The sequence below is a fragment of the Bos taurus genome, chromosome 11 (genome assembly GCF_002263795.3).
Source record: "Bos taurus isolate L1 Dominette 01449 registration number 42190680 breed Hereford chromosome 11, ARS-UCD2.0, whole genome shotgun sequence".
Taxonomy (NCBI): Eukaryota; Metazoa; Chordata; class Mammalia; order Artiodactyla; family Bovidae; genus Bos; species Bos taurus.
Genome location: NC_037338.1, coordinates 71,604,570 through 71,629,974, shown reverse-complemented (window position 1 = coordinate 71,629,974; position 25,405 = coordinate 71,604,570). Strand labels below are relative to the sequence as shown.

General features: G+C 40.1%; 1 protein-coding gene and 1 pseudogene across 6 annotated transcripts in view; both read left to right on the top strand.

Annotated features, from left to right (window-relative positions):
* LOC132346499 (BCL2/adenovirus E1B 19 kDa protein-interacting protein 3-like) overlaps positions 1-11,498 on the top strand; it is a 36,309-nt pseudogene extending 24,811 nt beyond the window's left edge.
* BABAM2 (BRISC and BRCA1 A complex member 2) overlaps positions 1-25,405 on the top strand; it is a 422,242-nt gene that overhangs the window by 205,935 nt on the left and 190,902 nt on the right. For all 6 annotated transcript variants that reach the window (XM_059891476.1, XM_059891480.1, XM_059891478.1 and 3 more), the window contains one exon: positions 11,413-11,522. In XM_059891476.1, the coding sequence (XP_059747459.1) occupies positions 11,413-11,522 (110 nt within the window). The remainder of the gene's footprint in view (positions 1-11,412; positions 11,523-25,405) is intronic.

Sequence of the window (25,405 nt, the reverse complement as noted above, 5' to 3'; positions counted from 1 at the left end):
CCCGCCCTCCTATCCCCCCAGCCTCCAGCTTTCTAGAGAAAAGGCTCCATTTCACACACCATTTAGTCAGAAGGTTGGTGTTCTCAAGACTATGTCTGTTAGGTATAATAACTGTTGAGACAGTAGTTGACTAGTGAAATCTTCATTATGGTTGTTTTGAAAGAACCAGGAATTCTTTTTCCCCAAAGTTATTTGTACAACATGTGTTTCAATTTAGTTTTATAAACAGAAGCTATAACCAACATATTAGGGGTGAGTACAGCTTCACAAGCAGATTCCTGTATAAATGAGGGCAGTAAAATGGTTTCTGTTTATGAAAATAATAAGCAAGATATAAATTAGAAAAACGCTAGACCTATACTATATCATGACATCTCATAGGAATGAACTCAAGATGTCACTTTTAGGAAACACGGTGGTGACAGCAGCTCCATCCTGGTGTTTGGGACTCCCCCTCTTAGAGCTGCTGTTTCAAGAATATGGCAGTTATCCTTTCCCGACCTGATGATCAGCTCTTCTTATTTCCACAGAATGTAGTTAGTTAATCATGTGCTGTGCTGTGCTGTGCTTAGTCACTCAGTCGTGTCTGACTCTTTGTGACGCCATGGACTATAGCTGGTCAGACTCCTCTGTTCACAGGGATTCTCCAGGCAAGAATACTGGAGGGAGTTGCCATGCCCTCCTCCAGGGGATCTTCCCAACTCAGGAATCGAACCCAGGTCTCCCACATTGCAGGCAGATTCTTTACTATCTGAGCCACCAGGGAAGCCCTAGTTAATCATAGAATGTGCCTAATCGTACATACAATTGAAGGAAAGTTGATATTATGCCTTAGAACTCCACAGCCCTCATCAGTGTTCTCAGAGAAGCCATCCTTCTTCCTTCAATGAGTCTGTGTAAAGATGTCAAATGAATACATTTTGTTTGGCATGGTGATCTTTATAGCTTTTAGTCTTTGTACTCTTAGAATTTTAAATTTCTTGCTCCACAGTTTCTAAAAGTAAACATTAAAACACATAAAGCATATACTCTCTTCAATTTGCTTTGAATACGTATTGATGCAGTCAGGATAGTCTTCTTGGGATAAAAAGGGAATAGGGAGTGGTGCCTTAAGTTTCTCATGGTTGTTTGAAGCACACAGGATTTAGACATTAAATGGAGAACGAGTACATGTACAGCACATCTCTGCTACCTTTTCTGCATGTGAATTTCCACAGTTTTTACATTTTTCTCTGAGCACTGATACTCTCTTCTTTGTGCCCAACAGCATGTCAGTGGGTATAGCATTGTGGCTAGGAGTCTGGGTTCTGAGTCAACATACATGACTTCAAAATGCATTTTCACCGTTTAATCACTTTCAGCCTCAGTTTCTCCATCTGCAAATGTGTAATAACAGTACCTACCTTATAAGGTTGTCATGGTGATTATATGAGAGAATGTATATAAAACACTAAGCAAAGTGACTATTGAGTAAACCCTTAATAAATGTCACCTGTGGTTGTTAGACTTAATAGGAAGTAGATCTCTACCCTGCCCTCAAGAAATTCACAGTCTATTTGAAATATAAACTCTACACTGCTTAAATAGCATGAGGAATTCATAAGGCAACATGTAAAAACTACCAAGAGTAGACATAGATCACAGTGCAGTTGAAAGGAATCTTAATGAAGCGAGTGAATTTACAGAGTTAAATTAAAATCACACCACTTAAGAAAAGGAGAGAAAGAGCATTTTTAAATTATACTTTATTTTTTGATTGAAATATAGTTGAGATACAATATTATGTTAGCATCAGGTGTACTACGTAGTGATTTGACATCTGCATACGTTAAGAAATGATAACCATGATCAGGCTAGTAACCAACTGTCCCCACACTAAGTTATTGCAATATTATTGACCATATTCCTTATTCTATATATTATATCCCTATGACTGACTTATTTTATAACTGGAGTTTTGTACCTCTTAATCCTCTTCACCTATTTTGCCCTTCTCAACAATCACAAGAGAAAGAACTCTTTTTTTTTTTTTTTTTCTTTTTGGCTGCATGGCATGGCATGTGGGATCTTAGTTCCTCAACCAGAGATTGAACCTGTGCCCTCTGCATTGGAAGTGTGGAGTCTTAACCACTGGACCAGGGAAGTCCTGAGAAAATGTTTTTTTATAAGGGGAATGGCAACTGCAAAAGTGTTAGTCAGGGAAACACATGAGAAGTAGCCCAGTTTCTCTGGACTAAGCAAAGAGAATCGTTTTATTCTCATCTTCATTTGGTGAAACCAGATCCAAAGTAACTCTCTTAAATGCTGTCTTCACACGATATATCAATATATTGAAGTGAGTGTTAGCCAAGAACTCAGTATGTGGTGAGATAAGCTGTAACTAGACTTTCAGAATCCCGACCCCAGTGCTGCAAGCCCTGCTGCATGGAACAGAGGGGCCCAGGGTCGGGAGCCAACTAGCAGGCCAAAGGGCCCAGTATGATGCCCATTGATTCCTTACTCTTGTATCCATTTTGCTTTCTGACTGAACTGCCTTTCCTTGCACTTATATATTTCCCAGCACTTTGATGAAGAGAAAATGACCTGATTTCCAAAACGAGTAGTGTCATTATTGGACAGAGACTTCTTAGCAGTGAGACCAAGGTCTTCCCTTAGATACATCGTTTTTCTTATTCTTCCATATTTCTTTTGCTGTTGTTCAGTCGCTCAGTCATGTCTGACTCTTTGCAACTCCATGGACTGCAGCACGCCAGGCTTCCCTGTCCTTCACCATCTCCTGGAGCTTGCTCAAACTCATGTCAATTGAGTCAGTGATGCCATCCAACCATCTCGTCCTCTGTCATCCCCTTCTCCTCCTGCCTTCAGTCTTTCCCAGCATCAGGGTCTTTTCCAGTGAGTCAGCTCTGTGCATCAGGTGACCAAAGTATTGGAGCTTCAGCCTCAGCATCAGTCCTTCCAATGAATATTCAGGATTGATTTCCTTTAGGATTGATTGGTTTGATCTCCTTGCAGTCCAAGAGACTCTCAATAGTCTTCTCCAACACTACATTTCAAAAGCGTCAATTCTTCAGCTCTCAGTCTTCTTTATGGTCCAAACTGTCACATCCATACATGACTACTGGAAAAACCATAGATTTAACCATATGGACCTTTGTTGGTAATGTCTCTGCTTTTTTAATACACTGTCTAGGTTTGTCATAGCTCTTCTTCCAAGGAGCAAATGTCTTTTAATTTCATGACTACAGTCACCATCTGCAGTGATTTTGGAGCCCAGGAAAATAAAGTCTGTCACTGTTTCCATTGTTTCCCCATCTATTTGCCATGAAGTGATGGGACCAGATGCCATGATCTTAGTTTTTTGAATGTTGAGTTTTAAGCCAGCTTTTTCACTCTCCTCTTTCACCTTCAAGAGGCTTTTTAGTTGCTCTTTGCTTTCTGCCATAAGGGTAGTGTCATCAGCATATCTGAGGTTATTGTTTTTCTCCTGGCAATCTTGATTCCAGCTTGTGTTTCATCCAGCCCAGCATTTTGCATGATGTACTCTGCATATGAGTTAAATAAGCAGGGTGACAGTATTTCTTTTGCTTAATGTCTTCTTTTGACTGCAATGCATCTTAGTTGTGGCAGACGGTATCTTCCTTCCATCGTGCAGGATCTTCGTTGTTCTGCACCAACTCTCTAGTTGAGGTGCATAGACTCTCTAGTTGAGACCCTTGGACTCAGTTGCCCTGGAGCATGTGGGATCTTAGTTCCCTCACCAGGGATCGAATCTGTACCCGCTTCATTGCAAGATGGAGTCTTAACCCCTGGACCACTGGGGAAGCTCCTTGTTGTCATGTCTTAATGCTAGTAGAATCCAATTCAAATTTTAACTGGGGCTGCTTATACTGATATGTAACAGTGAATCTAGAGGACATGTTATTGTAAATCTCCTGTCTCAAGTAATGAGAGGCCACTGCTGAGTCTCCATAAGCTGTCTTGACCACTCTTGAAACTTCTGTTCCCTCCTTTATATTTATATATCTTTATCCCTTTCTCCAGCTTTAATTTTCCTCCATAGTATTTGTAACATACTATATGTTTTACTTACTTTGTTCCGTGCGTGTTAAATGAATGGTAGCATTGTGAGTGTCTCATTCTCTTACTTGAAAAAACTTGACTTGGAAAAACCTAAATTTATGTAATCTGATGACAAATCTATACTGTCAAAATTCTGGGGCCTCTAGAGTACAAACCTCATTTAGTATATTTTAAAATAAGGTTCTGTTTTGGAAAATTTTAATTTGCTTATATCTTTTAAAAAACTCATACCTTTTGTATAATGAGGTGCTTACTCAGACGTAGTTTTTAGTCACCCTAGGAATCATGATTAATCCTGGGTCTTATTTAATATAATTTTAAATACAACTCAAAGTAGTTCTTACTCTGTTTTTGACAGACGGGATAATAGCTTCTTTATAGTCTTTATATCCACAAACTGGTTTTACTAGTAATGGTTATAGTTTTGTTGTAAAACTTTTAGAAGTGAGCAATGCAGTTTTTTATTTTTTTACAGTCTTCCTATGTGACATGTGGTTTGTAATATATATATTGTCCAGCTAATATTTTCTGTCAGCAACTAGTTAATTGATGGTTTGATCCTACATATAGGATCAACATATAGGGGCTTGTTTAATGCCTGCTTTCCTCATTTGGAAAATTAGCATATCAAAAAAGTATAGCATAATGATAAATTGTACTTGTGTCTACTTTCATTTCCAAGGCTAATTATTGTCTTTTTTATACCCTTTTGATATTGCAGTGAGCCCCAATGGAGAAAAGGTGTATAAATAAACCATTATAACCTAAGCAGAGTGTTAACTTTTATTGGTCAGTATATCCTTCGCTTATGTATGGTTCAGATTTGAGTTTTCTTTGATAAAATCTGAACTAGTTGTAGATTTAAGGCACAGAAGAGATAAATATTGAGAATCTTTGTAACAGAAAGCATTTTCTGTTTAACTCCATCATTTACTTACTCTTACAGTCATTCCTGTGCTAATTCAGTTTTTTTCAACCAATTTGCTATATATTTACTATGTTCCAGACACTGGGGATACAAAAATGAACAGGAAAAACTCCCAGCCTGCAAGGAACTCACCATCTAGTGACTATTCACTGCAAGCCACAGGAAGCCCTTTCTGCTATAACCAAATGCCATGCCAAATCCACTGATAATTCTCAGCAAAATATCACAGCCATGATTGCCTCGCCATATGCATATCAGTGCCTGACGTGCTTTTGTAAAGGTGTGAGGCAGTATTTTTCTTTCAGCTTTAGCAGATTCGGCATTGCCCCCCACCCCATTTTAGTCTGCTGCAGTTTCAAATGGCGCAGATAGGAAGCCCTGAAAATGTATACTTGTACATTTTAAAATTTCCCCTGCTACACTGTTGCCACCCCCTGTTTTCCAAATGCTGCCATTAGTGGTTACAATAATCATCTGTAATGTTAGCTTCTAAGAACCATGGGACAAGAGCTTCTTTTATAATTTCCCAGATGGGAAGGAACACATGTACAAGCCTGTTAGAGCTGCAGAAACTGGAAGCAGCACTGTGTAGATTTGTATTTTTGGAACTCTTTGGGCTTATTTAAGCTCTCAAAGTCAAACTTACGTATCCATTAGAAATCAAATACCAGCTCGGGGGAAACTCATGTGCCACACCGAGGGGAATAAATCATATTAAAGAAGTTCGTAAAAGGAACTCCTAGAAACAGCTATTTTCATACTCAGACTAATGTTTCATGTACTTTTTGCAGGATGCCAGATAATAAATGTTGATTATGTAAACAAGGGTCATCCTGGTTGTTTGGAGGACTGTCTCTGAGCATTTCTGTTCTTTGCTTAAATAGTAGTGAAATGCAAAGTTCAAAAGCAGGAAAGGGAAATAATTATAAATTATTCATAGGCATATGAAATGAAGCTGCTAATTAAAAGGATTTTTAGTGGCCCCCATTTTTTTCAGTTTTTTTTTTTTTTTTAATTTTAACAGAGTTCTGTGACTTGTAGTCAGAGACCTTTAACAAGGAAACTCAGTTGTTGGGCAAAGGTATCTGAAAGTCAGTTCAATGTTAATTCTTTTTTTATTGTCTCTCTGAAGGTGACTACCCTAACTCCAAAGGGAACTACTTTAGCACTTAGATTATAAAATGAATTTGTCTCTCTGAATGTGAATTTTTTCAAGCTCAGCTTCACCCTTAATTTTAGATATTTTATGAGTTTTAGAATCATATAATTACATAGTTTCTATTTGCTGAGGCTATAAGTATTTTTAAAATTTTCCATCCTTACTTTATAGAAAGGAACATACAAAGTTGGATTCTTTCTCATCTATAAAAAAGTAAAAAGTGATAGATAAACTCAGACTCCCAGTCTTGGCTTTCCTTTTAAAACCACTAGTTCTGGGGACTTTGGTTTACTGGGGAGGGGAGGTAGAGGAGAGGACAGGAGCCAGGAACCAGTACTTAGTTACCAGACATCACTGGTGACAGCAACTTTTATAAAATCACTAGGTGTGGAGGAAGAAGGTTAGGAATTAACATTAAATTGTTTATTGATTTATCCATTCAGCAGACACTGAGTGGCTTCTGTGTTCCAGGCACTGCGCTACTTGTTCCTTGTATACACTTCCTCTGTCAGCCCACCTAAGGATATAGTCCAGATAATACTTGCATTGCAAATCTGCGTGTAAAAATAAAAGTGTAACAGTGTTAGATGAACAACTAAGAAAACGGTTAAACAACCTCTGAGTTATTAGCCAGATTTAACCCCATAGAATTCTCAATTTTCTTCTGATGTCAGAAGAGCCCCCAGACAAAGTCCGAAGCCAAAAAGAGAAAATATTTATAATACATGGGATAGACAAGGGTTAGTAAATCTAATAAACAATAACAAAAACAACAAAAAAGCCCAAAAACCTTTAAGCAAAATGGGCAAAAGATTTGATAGGAAAGTTTATAGGAGAAATGTAAATAATCTATAAACAAGTGGGAAAAAATGGCCCAGCTTCATTCATTGAATATAAATTGAGGTACAATTTTCCAGCTATCAGATTGCCAGTGTCAAATGAAAGAGAAACAGCCAGTATCATCTAGTTACTCAGGATGAACGGAAAGAGGCTCTTTCTCATATTGATGCAAATTCATGGGTCCAAATGTGAATTTTAGAAAAACAATCTATTAAAATGTAAAATGTTTATAGCCTTTGACCCAGCAAGCTGAGTTTTAATTATCTCCTAAGAAATAGAAGTCCCACTACTAAAGGGTATTTATCCAAAGATACTTACTGCAGCAATATCAAGTGGCTAAGAACTACAGGCAACCTGAATGTCTGTTGCTAGGGAAATGGTTAAATACAAAATAAATCCATGACGTGAAATATTATGTGACTATTTAGAAAGCCAGTGGTAGAGTCCTGTGTATAATAGGACTCTTATTAGGGAAAACAGAACACACAGTTAAAGAGTTATTTATATGCAAGTGTGTGTATGTTTTTATGATCATAGAAAAAGCTGTTTAAGGCCACGTACACGGTTACTGTTGGTTACCTTGAAAAGCAAGGATGGAAATGCCTTTTTAAAACAACAACAACACAAAAAAAGCTTCTGTATCATTTGAATTGTTACAACAAGCCTGAATTTTGTAATGTAAAATGAAAAAACAATTGCGAAGTTAAAAAAGAGAGGAAGAAAAGAAAGGAGGAAGTGGCCAAAGAGACAAGAGAAGACCCGGAACATATAGTTTCTTAGAAGCAAGAAGGCATATTTTCAGAGGAGAGAGAATTCCATGTCAAATACTGTTTAGAGATTGAGTAAGATGGGGACCGAGAGGCATTTGTTGTCTTTAGTGACTGTCCTGGTAGGAAGTAGGGTCAGAAGGCTACTAGAGTGGGCTAAGGGGAGGTTAAGAAGAGGGGAGGGAGTGAGACAGGGAGTGTGGAGCAGTCTTTCAGCAGCAGTCTATGCAGTGGAGGAGGAGAGATGTCAGAACGCAGGGAACTAAGCAGAGACCAGCATGATTTCTTTTCTTTCTTTTAAAAATTTTTGTATTTTAAGATGGGAGAGACTTTCAGTCCTTGTCCCTGTGTATACTTGCCACAGTGGTGCATCCTGTAGACACAGTAGAAGGCAGAGCAAGGAGATCAAAGATGCTTGAGGTAAGCAGGTGAGTGTGAGGACCAGCTTCCTAAGATGCAGGAGAAGCTGGGCTGAGGCCTGTTTAGACCAAAGGAAGGACATGATGTCTGAGATTCCCAAGTATCACGGGCAGTGATTCTTAAAGTCTGGGTTGGGACCCTCCTAGGATGTCTGCTGAGAACTTGTGATCTGATTTAGAAATGTGGGTTGGCTCTTAGCAGTGCCTTAGTGTGAAAAATGTGCAATTCTATTAAGTTTCTTAAAAACTTGTATTTGATTTGGAGCCATTTGTGTGTGTGTGTGAGTCACTCAGTCATGTCCGACTTTTTGCAACCCAGTGGACTCTAGTCCACCATTCTCCATCCATGGGATTCTCCAGGCAAGAATACTGGAGTGGGTTGCCTTTCCCTTCTTCAGGGGATCTTCCTGATTGAACCCGGTCTCCCACATTGAAGGTGGATTCTTCACTGCCTGAGCCAACAGGGAAGCCTTTGTAGCCACTTACCAACCAGAAATAAATTGTTAAGGGTTATTAAAATTTTCTATTCTCAAATTGAAATCACCATGCTATGAGAATTTATTCTAATTTGGTATTTGCTTCAGAAGTCTGCCAAATAGTCAGTGCTTGGCAGTGCTTGTAAAGTACATTCATGTAGTGGTAAGTCCCACAGTTTTAATTCAGAACAATTTAGTATATCACCAGTTTGGCTTCAGTTGATTATGACATTCGATTGTTGCTATTCTTATTTTTTAATTATAAATTACAGTAAGTTTAGCTTTATCATTATCAGTTCAACCTCTCAATGTTTCTATGTTTTTGTCTTATAATATTCTTATAGTTCAGTTCAGTTCAGTTGCTCAGTCGTGTCCGACTCTTTGCGACCCCATGAATTGCAGCACGCCAGGCCTCCCTGTCCACTAACTCCCGGAGTCCACTCAAACTCATGTCCATCGAGTGGGTGATGCCATCCAGCCATCTCATCCTCTGTCATCCCCTTCTCCTCCTGCCCCCAATCCCTCCCAGCATCAGAGTCTTTTCCAATGTGTCAACTCTTTGCATCAGGTGGCCTAAGTATTGGAGTTTCAGCTTTAGCATCATTTCTTCCAAAGAACACCCAGGACTGATCTCCTTTAGAATGGACTGGTTGGATCTCCTTGCAGTCCAAAGGACTCTCAAGAGTCTTCTCCAACACCACAGTTCAAAAGCATCAATTCTTCAGTGCTCAGCTTTCTTCACAGTCCAACTCTCACATCCATACATTACCACTGGAAAAACCATAGCCTTGACTAGACGGACCTTTGTTGGCAGAGTAATGTCTCTGCTTTTCAATATGCTATCTAGGTTGATCATAACTTTCCTTCCAAGGAGTAAGCATCATTTAATTTCATGGCTGCAGTCACCATCTGCAGTGATTTTGGAGCCCAGAAAAATAAAGTCTGACACTGTTTCCACTGTTTCCCCATCTATTTCCCATGAAGTGATGGGACGAGGTGCCATGATCTTCGTTATCTGAATGTTGAGCTTTAAGCCAACTTTTTCACTCTCCTCTTTCACTTTCATCAAGAGGCTTTTTAGTTCTTCTTCACTTTCTGCCATAAGGGTGGTGTCATCTGCATATCTGAGGTTATTGATATTTCTCCCGGCAATCTTGATTCCAGCTTGTGCTTCTTCCAGCCCAGTGTTTCTCATGATGTACTCTGCATAGAATTTAAATAAGCAGGTTGACAATATACAGCCTTGACGTACCCCTTTTCCTGTTTGGAACCAGTCTGTTGTTCCATGTCCAGTTCTAACTGTTGCTTCCTGACCTGCATATAGGTTTTGCAAGAGGCAGATCAGGTGGTCTGGTATTCCCATCTCTTTCAGAATTTTCCACAGTTGATTGTGATCCACACAGTCAAAGGCTTTGGCATAGTCAATAAAGCAGAAATAGGTGTTTTTCTGGAACTCTCTTGCTTTTTCCATGATCCAGCAGATGTTGGCAATTTGATTTCTGGTTCCTCTGCCTTTTCTAAAACCAGCTTGAACATCTGGAAGTTCACGGTTCACGTACTGCTAAAGCCTGGCTTGGAGAATTTTGAGCATTACTTTACTAGCATGTGAGATGAGTGTAATTGTGTGGTAGTTTGAACATTCTTTGGCATTGCCTTTCTTTGGGATTGGAATGAAAACCGACCTTTTCCAGTCCTGTGGCCACTGCTGAGTTGTCCAAATTTGCTGGCATATTGAGTGCAGCACTTTCACAGCATCATCTTTCAGGATTTGAAATAGCTCCACTGGAATTCTGTCACCTCCACTAGCTTTGTTCATAGTGATGCTTTCTAAGGCCCACTTGACTTCACATTCCAGGATGTCTGGCTCTAGGTGAGTGATCACACCATCGTGATTATCTGGGTCGTGAAGATCTTTTTTGTATAGTTATTCTGTGTATTCTTGCCACCTCTTCTTACTATCTTCTGCTTCTGTTAGGCCCATACCATTTCTATCCTTTATTGAGCCCATCTTTGCATGAAATGTTCCCTTGGTATCTCTAATTTTCTTGAAGAGATCTCTAGTCTTTCCCATTCTATTGTTTTCCTCTCTTTCTTTGCATTGTATAACTAGACTTTTAAAATAAATATGTCTTGTGGTTCACATATGAATCATCCATGATCATTTTGCTTAAGCAGATATGTATGTAACACCCTGCCATTTGCATGTACAGTGGTACACTTCATAGTAATATGTTTCTTGGCAATGTTTACTAAATAACTTACAGTATATTATCAAGATAGATATAATAAAATTCCTAGGGTATTTTAAGATTTCGTTGTTGTCTGGTGATATAAATCATGTTTATAATGCATCTTCTTCCTAGGAAAAGTAAATTTTAAGCCATTTGTATGTATTATATAAATTATAAGACATTATATATCTTGCTAGCTACTGTAACTTCACTACGTTTTCGTCTAATCCTTTATTAACACCAGATTCACTTTTCCCTTCTTGGAATGTGGAAACAACTGAAAGATTGGTGGGGATCTTTTTATTACTATGGTGGAGTTTGATCGGAATGTTTGAAAGCTGTCACTGTTAAAAAGTGACTAGATATGTGGCAAAGCATGTATGGAGTCTCAAAACTTGAATCCAGGTGACCCACACTTCTGGCCTTATTGCTGGCAGACAGTAAGCTGGTCACCAGAAAAATGTTACGAGAGCAAGTACTAATGCCATTGTGTTTTTCACTAACTGTTTAAGGATGTGAATGAAGACCCAGGAGAAGATGTGGCCCTCCTTTCTGTCAGTTTTGAGGACACTGAAGCCACTCAGGTGTACCCTAAGCTGTACTTGTCACCCCGAATTGAACAGTAAGTATCGGTGTCATAATTTTATGTAGCCTGATGATTCTTCTTGTTAATGAGACATGATTGCTACTTCTTTGGCCAGTCTTAAATTCTTAGAATGGTTTCTCTTTATTGACTTTTGTTTTCTTAAAATGAATTGTATTCAACGTTTAGATTCCAGATTAAATACCGACAGTATTTGCCATGGTGATCTTTGGATAAGACTTAGCTCTGCAATTTGTGATGTGAATACTGTGCCTGAGTCCAAAATTGTGACTCCTTATGAATATCCCTGCGTATGTGTGGTTGGGCTTCCCCTGATGGCTCAGTGGTAAAGAATCCGCCTGCCAAGTAGGGTTGGGAAGATCCCCTGGAGAAGGGAATGACAACCCACTCCAGTATTCTTGCCTGGAGAATCCCGTGGACAGAGGAGTCTGGTGGGCTACAGTCCATAGGGTTGCAGAGACAGATACAACTGAAGTGACTTGGCACGCATGCACTGGCTAGTGGAGAGAGGGAACCATGCAGACATTGTCGGGGCGGATCTTTCAGCCAGGGGAGAGCATTCCAGACAGCAGGAGGGAGGCTGCTGGGGACTGGGAATCCCAACTCTGGGGCTGGTGCCACTCGTATGAGCTCCTGAAGCACTCCCCTGCATCCCTAGCAGAGTGCACCCTAATAGTTAATGCATGCAGGTTAACCCGTCTGTCTCCCCTCCATTCAGCGACTCTAAGGATTGTGCCCTGCTTGCCAGACTAATAGCTTAGCCCTGTGTCCCCTGGCAGTCCATGGGGTTGCAAAGAGTCGGACACAACTGAGCAATCAAACTGAACTGATGTCCCCTAGGGCTTCCCTGGTGGCTCAGTTGGTAAAGAATCTGTCTGCGATGCAGGAGACCCGGGTTCGATCTCTGGGTCAGAAAGCTCCCCTGGAGAAGGGAATGGCAACCCACTCCAGTATTCTTGCTTGGAGAATCCCAAGGACAGAGGAGCCTGGCATGCTATAGTCCTTGGTTTCACAAAAGAGTCAGACGTAACTTAGCGACTAAACAACAACATGTGTGGTTACCTTAAAGAGGACCGCTGAACAGCATCCTACTCAGTTTCTTGTGTATTCATAACTCTTCTCATTGTTTGTAAAAATGTAACCAGTAACCTGACAGTATTAACTTATTCAGAAGTTAGTGAAGGGAATATTAGAGGCAGGTAGCTTAAAAAGATGACATATTTTTTGCATTGAAATAGTTCTGTATCACTTGACACAGCATTCAGACTATGTGGTACCAGTAGTTTGATATTACGTTTGTGTTTTAACTCAGTAACTTTGTTCATCAGTAATGAATCTTATAAGCACTAACCTCACAATGTGCTTATTGTTGGCTAAAATGCTTTAGTAGCTTATTCTACTTCAAAGGAAGTTGAGGTTCATTGAAAATGGATTGTAAGCAGATTTGGTTGGGAACTTCTGACAGGACAGATTTTTCATCAGCAGAGAGAGTTTTTACAGACTCTGCTTGAAATGTATTATTAAAATTCTCTGTAAGTCATCTAGTCAGGGTTGGCTGATTTCTGTCTGAGATGTGGTCACCATCCACATTCATATACCAAGCTCTTTCACCCCCCGTCTCCTTAGTTGCTCTTAATTCATGAATCATAAACATACCATCTTACACACTGATAAAAGACATGGCTCTTTATATTCAAATATGGAAGATTATGAGCATTAATAACCCACAGGCATTCTCTCATCTATTTATATACCTCTGACAATACCTGGAACAGGATCTTACAGTAGCAGTCACTCAATGAATATTTTAATTTTTAATTGAAAATACTGAACCATAGCAGTAAGTGGCCAAAGGGTATCGGAGATAATAGTGAAGTGGTAACAGGCAAGGGTTCCGGAGTCAAGCATATGTGATTTAAACCTGGATTCTGTCACTTACCAACTGGCAAAATAGTTAACATCTCTGAATTTGTTGCCTCATCCGTAAAATAGGGATAATCATACCTTTTTCATAGTTTTGTTTTGAGGATTATATTAAATAACTGTTCATAAAGCATTAATTGCAATGCCTGTCACTATAGCAAGTTGGAGCTAGTAATGTTATTATTATTGATAGTGTTTACAGGAGAAGAGCGAGTGACTGAGTGAGTGGTTGGTAGGACAGATTGGGGCAGAAAAGGAGAGGATGAGTAACCATGTGAGCAAATACTAGTTCCGGAGTAGCTACTCGGTACATACAGAATGCATTAAACCTAAGAAGGTATTTTGATGATGCGAAAAGAGAGTTGTAAAACAATCACAAGATATAGGTAATAAGAATATTATCAGTTCAGCTGCAGCCAAGAATTTGCCAGCATTTACATTATTTTTCTTTGAAGTGACTGCTCCTAGTTTGCAAGTAAACTTGCTAATAAAATATTTCTCACTCTAAAATCAAAGATATGGTGGGAAAAATTATTAGTAAAGGGTATATTTTAAAAGTGATTTCCTATTTCTAAAATCTAGCTTTCTACACCCCCAACCCCTTTTATGTTAAGAACTGGCCACAGCTTACTTTTCCAGATCAGTTTCCTGTCATTTCTCCCCATGTATCCTGTTTTCCTGTCCTTCAGCTGGACTCCTTCACTTGAAGTTTTCTACATTCACATGTACTCTCTTTCCTCTGTGCCTTTACTAAAACTGTACGTCCATGTAAAATGCCCTTCTCTAATGCTGTCTTTGTGTTGAAATATTATACATTTTCTAAGGTTTTTTTCAAATGCTGTCTACCACCCATTTTCCCTGGGAAAAATTAATCTAGCTTTCCTCTAAGTTCTTACAACACTAAATTTATATCATCACTTATAATCTGCACACCATAGATTTAGTTAGTGTTGTGCTTTTCTTTTTTCCATCTTTTATCTATATCGCAAGCAACTCACGGGCAAGGAGCAAGTCTTTTCATTCCTTTAATGCTTTTACAAATGCAGTGCAGGGTAAATAATATCAAATAATAGTAAATAATTGACAGTGTTCTAGGGCAGTAAGTAATTTTCACAAGAAAATGTGAAAATGCATCATTGAGAGGTTGTACGTTTTTACTGTTTGATACAAGTTCCCTTAATAGAACTGCATGTGTAATACCAAAGAAAACGATAAACGTTCTTATACCCTTGAGTAAAAGTTGTAAAAATGAGCTTTTAGAGAAAGTTAAAATGGAAAGTGGTCAAACTGTGGTATGATCTTCTAAGGGCTTACATAGTTGTTAAAGTTATTCATATCTTTGGCCTGACTCTTACAGAGATCAGAGCATAGAAAAGAAGTAATGTCATTTCACTAAGGTCAAAGTCACAGGATAGATTTTAGGAACTGAGAGAAGAGCGGTTGCCACTATCTTTGATACTGTGTTAAGCTCTCGTTTCTGTGTTTCATACAATCTGTCAACTTTTAACTGTTGAGGCATTGATTATAGAGTCAGACTTGGAGAGTTCTTTCAGGAGTCATGGGAAAAGCATCCTACATGGACCCGCCCGAAGCCAATGCCAGACGCTTGCCCTAGCTCAGGCTTGCACACTTTTTGGCTTCTGCTATGGCTCTTTCGAGGAAGTCCCAAGTCCCATGCACTGTATTTGACAGGCAGAAGCCCTGGAGATCGACAGCCTGATCCACAGTAGGTAAAAATTGATAAAAGACTTTTCATGGCATAGAAAGCTGTCTTGAGCCTGGGAAATACCCTGTTTTAGTCTGGCTGATGTAATGTCTCTGCCCCAGCTAGTCCATGCAGTAGGCAAGGGCACTGTGCTCACATTAACTAGTCTCAAAAATAGGAAAAGGCTACTCTGGGGTCTTGTCATCACATATAGGAAGGGGGATAAATTTACTTTACCCTAAAGATTTCTAGGGATATGGATACCAAATGTCCCCGAATTAGAGGCTCCCACAAAAGAGAACATCTGTCAGAGACACTGGGTAGAAAACTCCCAAGTGTATTATAATTTATGAAGCCCTGCAATGCGGTCTCACTTCAGAAATCTGTCCTGGAACGGTTGTCCGGTGTTTCTAGCAGTGCCGGGACGCATGGCTGACTGAACGCCTGTATAGTGTTTAGATGCTTGTTGTTTCCTGGTCTCTCGCTGTGTTATGTATATGGCTTGCAGAGTAAAAGGTTCTGAGGACTTTGTGTTCTTATCCAGCAAGGGACTTTGATAAAATGCACATGTTTCTGGGTCCATACATTTGTTTTCAAAGGAACCCAAGCCAGTCAGTTGAATTAGACACTAAGTAATGTTCATTAAAAAAAAAAACAAAAAAAACAATGGTGAGGTATGCAAGAAAAGCTAATGGTCTGTTATGTAAAGTAGATTTTGGTTGAATAACAGGAGAAGTGGGGTGAAAAACTGGATTCCAAACCAGTTGCCTTTTTTTCCTGGCAGGAAAGCTGGAATCGTAGGGTTACGTCATCAGAGCTGGCACGAATCCTTCCTTGCCTGCACCTCCGCCCCAGACTGTGGCAGTTCCAGCGGTGACACCAGAGGTCAAATGGCAGCAGAGGCTGCACAGTTCTCTTCCCCAGAAGGTGTGGGCCTGTCCTTGGCTGCAGCCGGTTAGTGGGAGTGGTTTGAAGAAAACCAGCTCGTCACTCCCTGTGCTGTTCCCACTCCATGCATAAAAAGAGGACTTCAGCCCCTGAGGCGGACCAGGTGGCATCTTTCACAAGTACAGAATTTGTTTTTAGAACTTTGTGTTGTTGAGTTACAGTCCCACCTTGGAAATAAATACTCAAAGCTTACCAGCCCACAGACATTCACCATTAGTGAGGCCTGTGTGCCTGCGAATATCCATGCATGCCTTCTTTCAAGCAACAAAAACACATTGAAAAGTGACCCAGTATAAGGTCCTTTACTAGATGCTTCAGAGAATGTCAAGAAAAATGAGATATGGCTTATGCCCTTAGTTTGCATATAATCAGTAAGGGAGATCAGAACAAATATGGCAAGTTCCAACTTGTGTGTAGAAATAGCACAATAAGACTTGGCATGAGAAGCCCTCTGTTCCTCCACTTGCTAACTGGCAGTCTTGCTCAAGATACTTTAACCTTTTTGAGCCTCATTTCATCTTCTGTAAAGGGAGATAAATCTTGAGCTTCGGTTTCATCCACTCCAAGGGGATATGGAAGTGCCTACAGTAGTGTTTGACTCATGGTTGATGTTCTGTTAGTGCTTCTCTAGTTATATAAACACCCAAGAAAAGATATTAACTACTGAAAGACTTCAGGGAAAGAGAAGGAGATCAGTTCCAATCAACTTGTTGAGGAGGGGACTTTGGAAAACTTTGGAAAATATGGCTCTGCCAATGTGACGTGGCTTTTCTAGAGATTAGATATGGTAATACTGTAGCAATAAAAATATATTTGTTTAGTGTTTTGAAATGTTCAAGTTGCTTTACAATTTACCATCCCATCTAATCTTCATGGTAATATTCCTGGCTTGCATTTTTTTTAATTGACGTATAGTTGATTTACAATGTTGTGTTAATTTCTGCTATACAGCAAAGAGACACACTTAAACACACACACATTCTTTTTTGTATTCTATTGTGTTTTACCATAGGATATTAAATATAGTTCCCTGTGCTATACAGTAGGACCTTGTTTTTTTCATCCATTCTATGTACAGTAGCTTCTATCTGCTAACCCCAGCTTCCCACTCCATCCCCCCAGCCTCTTCCCCTTTGGCTACCACAAGGCTGTTCTCTGTGTCCATGAGTCTGTTTCTGTTTCATAGATAGTTTCATTTGTGTCGTACTTTAGATTCCACATGTCAGAGTTATCATATGGTATTTGTTTTTCTCTTTCTGGCTTCATTTAGTGTGGTAGTCTCTAGTTGCAGCCATGTTGCTGCAAATGGCATTATTTCATTCTTTTCATAGCTGAGTAGTGCTCCATTGTATACGTGTACCACGTCTTCTTTATCCATTCATCAGTAGATGGACGTTTAGGTTGCTTCCAGGTCTTGGCTACTGTGAATAGTCTAGCATGAGTTTCATAATACATCTTCTCCCCTCTAAAAGCTGGATTTCTTAGATCCTTCCTGGTATCCTTCACTGTCTTTACTTCCTTTCCAAACACTTTAAATTATGCTAAATTATGTTTCCCGTGATTCCACCCTAGGCCTCTTTCATGGCCTCACCTCTTTGTGGACGACCCCCAAATCCCCATTTCGAATCCCAGCTTTCCTCCCTGTCTACAGGTCTGCTTTTCTAGCCATTTGATAGATTTTGTGTCTGTGTGTTCAGCTGACACCTCAAATTCAAAGTGTCTGAAATGAAACTCATCATTCCTCGAGTAGATGTTTCTGCTTTGCAGCCTTCTTTCTGTTCACAGCGCTCTCATGGTCTTCAGTGCCCAGTGCTGTATCTCAAGATCAATAGTCAGCCCATTGTTTTATGCTAGAAACCCTCTCTCCACAGTGTCTTTATTTTTGTCACTCTTCCTGTCATTTTAGTTCAGGTCTTCAATTGCCACATCTCCTGATAGCCTTTTAACTTTCCCTGCTATTTCAGTTTATTTAGCACAAAACTCTCCTGTCTTCTTAAAGTAAGTTCTAGTCATATCATGTCCTTTCCTTGCTCCATCCACACCACCAGTGCCTCCCTGTTACCGACTGAATTAAGCACATCTCTCTCATCATCCAGAGTATTCTCTCTTTTAATCCCATCTGATCTTTCTACCCTGATCTGGCCTCGATGTATTTCCTGTTGTTCAGCCAAACTGGTTTTTTGTGTGTGATTTCCTGTGAACACAGTTTTTATTTTTTTCATTGTTATACCTTACTACTTCTTATACTTGAACGTTAAATTTATTTCCCTCTCCTGTAGGGTCTGTCCTCTTAGGCCTTCTCCCTCACCACCTCCTTTGTGGCGCGTTCGTGACCACCACCGTCTGTGTCCCAACATGACTGTACTCTCCCCTATTTGTGCCTCTGTTGTCATATTGTTTCCCTGAACTATAAACTCCTTATGGGTGGGCTTCTTCTTCCAACAGTTGTGGCCTGGCGAGCCACAGCCTACCTCCTGCCAAGCTGGCCCTGCCCTTAGTCCCCACGTGAGTTCAACCACAACCCCCACTGATTAGACTCCCTGTGGGGGCAGAAAGCTCTGAACTCCTTATATCCTGTGCCTGCGAATACAAGTGGTTTCCATCATTGGTTTCCATCTTGGTGTACTTTGTGACCAGCCAGCAGGCTTTTTCCCCTTGTGGAACCTGGCTTTGTTTGGAGAGGTGGAATTTATTTTGTAGAGGGGCTTATCAGCTGAATCCTGGAAGTGGTGCATATGCTTGTGATCTCATATAATATATACAGTATGAAGTGTTAGTCGCTCAGTTGTGCCTGACTTTGCGACCCCATGGACTGCAGCCCACCAGGCTCCTCTGTCCATGGGATTTTCCAGGCAAGGATACTGGAGTGGGTTGTCATTTCCTTCTCTAGGGGATCTTCCCAACCCAGGGATTGAACCCAGGTCTCCTGCACTGCAGGCAGATTCTTTACCATCTGAGCCACAAGGGAAGCCCATGTGATCGCATATGACCTGTCAACTCCTCCTCCTGTGGCCTCTCCAGCCTCCCCTTTCCCTGTCTTTTCCCCATGGTGTGCCTAGCCACAGACATAATCACTGTGAATATTTGGCTGGCCTGTAATCCACAAAGGCTGGGATAAACTGAAATTTGACCAAAGAGACTAGAGAAAAAGGGGATGAAGAGAACTGAATATTAATACTTAGGGGTGAGAGTCAGTGAGATTGTGGATATTAAATTCAGATAAACCAGATAAAATAAGTTAAAAGCAGTAAGCTAATTCAGTATTTTGTGAGTTTTATTTAAATTTGATACTGAATACAACATCTTAACAGGATGGGAAATTTTCATTTTAGATGCTAAAAAGATTTTTTAGAATAATTGAGGAGGCGTGAGATTAAACACAAATAGATTTAAAAGAAATCTTGCCCTTTAACTTTTAAAACTGCATCAGTTGTCTCAAGAAATGGACCCCAAATCTCTTGCGGTGATTTTGTGTCAGGATTTAAGTAATAGAACATCATAGTAAACATGGTTTAATTTAGCTTTACTTATGTTTACTTGAGTCACAGAGATAATCCTGTAATAAATATTGTGCTGCTGGAGATTTTTTTTTTTTACCTTTGATAAATACATAGTCCTGAGTATGCTAAGACAACCAGCTGTCAGAAGATGCATATTTGGTTTTAGTGGAGCAAGCTATCTTCGCCTCTGGGGACTTGAGATGTTCGTTTTACTAGTCTGGGAGCAGGGCCAGAAGGGTTCTTCGTGACTTAGAATGGAATTCTGAAGAGTAAGTTCAGCAAGTTTTCATTAGCGAGTTTGGCCTTTTGTCTTGCCGGTGCCTCCCAAAAGATCAAGGGCTCAGCCTGCACTTTGAAACATTACAAAAAAGAACCAGAACAGAATTTAGTTCTGGAAGAAAAATCAATCAGTCCCCAAATAACTATATTTTTTGAAACATTCTGGTGCAGAACTCCCACCTCCCCAGCCACCCAAGCTAGTGATAGATTAATGTTTTTAATCTAGCTTTCTTTTCAGGCAAACAGTAGACTTTCAGAAAGAAGATGTATATAAGTCTGTGATAGCTTAAATCTCACTGGTACATGGTTCTTAAACTCGTTTGACCTTTAAGCTCTTAGATTTGTTTTGTGTCTTTGGGCAGTTCTCAGCCTTGCTTCTTTTAAATGCTTTTCTCTTCTCTATAGTGTAATGATTAACTTACATTCTTACAACTTAGCTTGATATCTTTAAACTATAAGATATAATGTGTCCTCACTTAAGAGTGAGTGAAGCCCCTTAGTCATATCCGACTCTTTGTGACCCCGTGGGCTATAGCCCACCAGGCTCCTCCGTCTATGGGATTCTCCAGGCAAGAATACTGGAGTGGGTTGCCATTTCCTTCTCCAGGGGATCTTCCCAACCCAGGGATCGAACTCAGGTCTCCCTCATTGCAGGCAGATGCCTTAACCTCTGAGCCACCAGGGAAGCCCGGCTCACTTAAGAGCTGAGGCCAAGCACCTTTCAATTAAATAGCTCAAAGATTTTGTGCCGAGTTTTTTCTGTAATGAAAATGAGAAGTTTATGATTTTCGATTTAAATGTATATATCTCAACAGTGAAGCTCTGAGCACTGATCATTACATATAGCCAGTGTTCATTTATATTTCACAAGTAGGAAAATCTTCCTCAATGAAAGGTCTGAGATAAACAGTGGATAGTTCTTGAAAACATTAAGCTGTTTTCAAGAGGCAGGAGCAGAGAAATTACAAAGCAGAAGAGAAAATGGTCTAGAATGTTCCAGAACTGATGGAAGACACCAAATAAAGGAAATACAAGGAATCTCAATAGCCTAAATAAAACAAAATTGACATCTATACACATCATCTGAATAGCAAAGATGTAAAGTATCTGAAATAGACACATCATGTGTAAAGGAATAGCAGACTGACACAGACCTCTTTGAAAATCTTGGAGAGCCATGGACTTTATCCAGGGAAATATACAGGTGCAAAAAGTTCAAATGCAGTTTTGAGAATACCACACCTGCCCCTAAAATCAATTCATAAACTTTGTTTAAGAATCATTGTTCTTGGTTTCATTTCTGCATTGTTAATTACCTTCTACAGTATCTCGTGCTGGAACAATCACTGAAGCTTTGAATTTAATATCTAGGGTGTAAGTCATCATCTAACATTACCCATTTTCTCTTCCTGATAATCTGCTTTTTTTCTATGTTCTTATTTTCAGTAATGATTTAACTATCCTTCTACTGACCTTAGCCATGAAACCTAGGCATCCTATTTTTGACCTTCCTCCCGCCATTGTTTCCTGAACTTAAAAGCTAAGTTCATTCTCTTGTCTCATAAGTGATCACTCACCAGTTTTATCCAACTCGTTACTTTTCCTTGTATCTCCCAGGCATATTCCTTTTTAAAAAAGAACTATCTATTCTACTTTATGCTCAAGTTCCAGCATTTTTTCTTTCATACTGTCTTGAAGTCTGAACTCCTCCAAGACTGTTTCTTCTTATCCCATTGTTTCAGCTACCTTACCCTTTAATCCTTTTGGTCAAGAACTGAGTGGAAGTACAATAGAAACCCGTGTGTAAAAAAGGTGGCATGAAGGTATGAAAAAGTTGATCATCGGTGCTATGAGGCACTCATCCTCATTCTTTTCAAGTGTGAGGACCTGTTTTTAATGTTGAAACCTTTTACACAAGGTTGACTACAAAAAGTCAACACAAGAAAATTTTAGTATGATGGAATTGTTCTGTATCACGATGGTGGTAAGAGATATACAACTCTATGCGTTTATCAAAGTTCAAAGAACTGTGTGTCACAAAGAGTGAATTTTACTGTGGGTAAAAAATAAACTTAAAAAACATTTCACAGACTTGAATAGAAAATAGTAGTACTTTTTAGCATTTCACGTTATTGCTGCTAAGTCACTTCAGTCGTGTCCGACTCTGTGCGATCCCATAGACAGCAGCCCACCAGGCTCCCCCGTCCCTGGGATTTTCCAGGCAAGAACACTGGAGTGGGTTGCCATTTCCTTCTCCAATGCATGAAAGTGAAAAGTGAAAGTGAAGTCGCTCAGTCATATCCGACTCTTAGTGACCCTATGGACTGCAGCCTACCAGGCTCCTCCATCCATGGGATTTTCCAGACAAGAGTACTGGAGTGGGGTGCTATTCACGTTATTAGTGATGAATTCAATGCCTTTTCAGTGACTTACATTTTATTAATCATAATAGGTTATATATTGGAAATAGGTTATATTTAGGTTGTATAACAATAGGTTATATAAATTGGAAATGGATATATATACACATACACACACACACACACACTTGTATGTGCTGTATATTTGTGGATAATATATGTATATAGGTATGTGTGTGCATATATGTATCAGTTCAGTTTAGTTGCTCAGTCATGTCCGACTCTTTGGGACCCCATGAACTGCAGCACACCAGGCTTCCCTGACCTTCACCAAGTCCCAGAGCTTGCTCAAACTCATGTCCATTGAGTAGGTGATGCCATCCAACCATCTCATCCTCTGTTGTCCCCTTCTTCTCCCACCTTCAATCTTTCTCAGCATGAGGGTCTTTTCCAGTGAGTCAGTTCTTTGCATCAGGTGGCCAAAGTATTGGAACTTAAGCTTCCAATGAATATTCAGGGTGGATTTCCTTTCGGATTGACTGGTTTGATCTCCTTGCTGTCCAAGGGACTCTCAAGAGTCTTCTCCAACACCACAGTTCAAAAGCATCAATTCTTCAGCACTCAGCCTTCTTTATGGTCCAGCTCTCACATCTATACATGACTACTGGAAGAACCATAGCTTTGACTAGATGGACCTTTGTCAGTAAAGTAATGTCTGTGTTTTTCAATATGCTATCTAGGTTTGTCATAGCTTTTCTTCCAAGGAGTGAGCATTTTTTAGTATGTATATGTATATATACATTTGTGTATATATACATACATATACATATTTTTTTATATGTGATACCACACACAGCATTTACATAGCATTTAATTGGAATTCAGATGCTTCAGTTCAGTTTAGTTCAGTTCAGTCGCTCAGTCGTGTCCGACTTTTTGCAACCCCATGAATCACAGCATGCCAGGCCTCCCTGTCCATCACCAACTCCTGGAGTTCACCCAGGCTCACTTCCATCAAGTCAGTGATGCCATCCAGCCATCTCATCCTCTGTCGTCCCCTTCTCCTCCTGCCCCCAATCCCTCCCAGCATCAGAGTCTTTTCCAATGAGTCAACTCTTCGCATGAGGTGGCCAAAGTATTGGAGTTTCAGCTTTAGCATCATTCCTTCCAAAGAAATCCCAGGGCTGATCTCCTTCAGAATGGACTGGTTGGATCTCCTTGCAGTCCAAGGGACTCTCAAGAGTCTTCTCCAACACCACAGTTCAAAAGCATCAATTCTTCAGCGCTCAGCCTTCTTCACAATCTAACTGTTACATCCATACATGACCACAGGGAAAACCATAGCCTTTACTAGAGGAACCTTTGTTGGCAAAGTAATGTCTCTGCTTTTCAATATGCTATCTAGGTTGGTCATAACTTTCCTTCCAAGGAGTAAGCGTCATCTAATTTCATGGCTGCAGTCACCATCTGCAGTGATTTTGGAGCCCAGAAAAATAAAGTCTGACACTGTTTCCACTGTTTCCCCATCTATTTCCCATGAAGTGATGGGACCGGATGCCATGATCTTCGTTTTCTGAATGTTGAGCTTTAAGCCAACTTTTTCACTCTCCGCTTTCACTTTCATTAAGAGGCTTTTTAGTTCCTCTTCACTTTCTGCCGTAAGGGTAGTGTCATCTGCATCTCTGAGGTTATTGATATTTCTCCCGGCAATCTTGATTCCAGCTTGTGCTTCTTCCAGCCCAGCGTTTCTCATGATGTACTCTGCATATAGGTTAAATAAGCAGGGTGACAATATACAGCCTTGACGTACTCCTTTTCCTATTTGGAACCAGTCTGTTGTTCCATGTCCAGTTCTAACTGTTGCTTCCTGACCTGCATACAAATTTCTCAAGAGGCAGATCAGGTGGTCTGGTATTCCCATCTCTTTCAGAATTTTCTACAGTTTATTGTGATCCACGCAGTCAAAGGCTTTGGCATAGTCAATAAAGCAGAAATAGGTGTTTTTCTGGAACTCTCTTGCTTTTTCCATGATCCAGCAGATGTTGGCAATTTGATCTCTGGTTCCTCTGCTTTTCTAAAACCAGCTTGAACATCAGGAAGTTCACGGTTCACATATTGCTGAAGCCTGGCTTGGAGAATTTTGAGCATTACTTTACTAGTGTGTGAGATGAGTGCAATCATGTGGTAGTTTGAGCATTCTTTGGCATTGCCTTTCTTTGGGATTGGAATGAAAACTGACCTTTTCCAATCCTGTGGCCACTGCTGAGTTGTCCAAATTTGCTGGCATATTGAGTGCAGCACTTTCACAGCATCATCTTTCAGGATTTGAAATAGCTCAACTGGAATTCCATCACCTCCACTAGCTTTGTTCGTAGTGATGCTTTCTAAGGCCCACTTGACTTCACATTCCAGGATGTCTGGCTCTAGGTGAGTGATCACACCATCGTGATTATCTGGGTCGAGAAGATCTTTTTTGTACAGTTCTTCTGTGTATTCTTGCTTAGTGTTCAGTAAATTAGTAAACCTTTAAGTCTAAGGTCGCATAGTGTCTTGAAGCCAAAAGATTGAAAAGGCTTGCTACAAGGGGTGTATAATGAATGACCATTTTTCTAAGAATGATAATGTTCATGCTTATCAATATTTGCTTCAGTAAGAGCAAATTTTAACTTCCGTCTTGTTCTCAAAATAGCTAACATAATCACTAAGTTAGGAAGCAGTTTTTAACCTCATTGTTTTGGCTCACGGTGGAAGGACAGATTCATGAAGACCTGCCACTTGCATTCCTTTCTGCCCAACACAAGCACCTAGGTTTCTGAGTTAGGCTTACAGTGGAGAGAGAAGCTCCAGGAGCAAGGATCCAGGGGGCTGAGCCCTGACACTTTGGGGCTTTCTTCTGATGTTTGGGCCTTGATTTCCAGGAAACTCATGGGTTCACAGCACTTCTTTCCCAGGGCTTCCAGCTCTCGGATATTCCACTGGTTCTCATTTTTTCTCAATGTTTCCATCTCCACAAGGATCTGTGAATTGGTCCATTGTTGTTTAGTCACTAAATTGTGTCTGATTCTTTGTGACCCCAAGGAATGTAGCCCTCTAGGCTCCTTCTCTGTCCACAGTTCTTTGGAGTGGGGGAATCGAACCTGCATCTCTTGCATTGGCAGGCAGATTCTTATCGTTGAGCCACCAGGG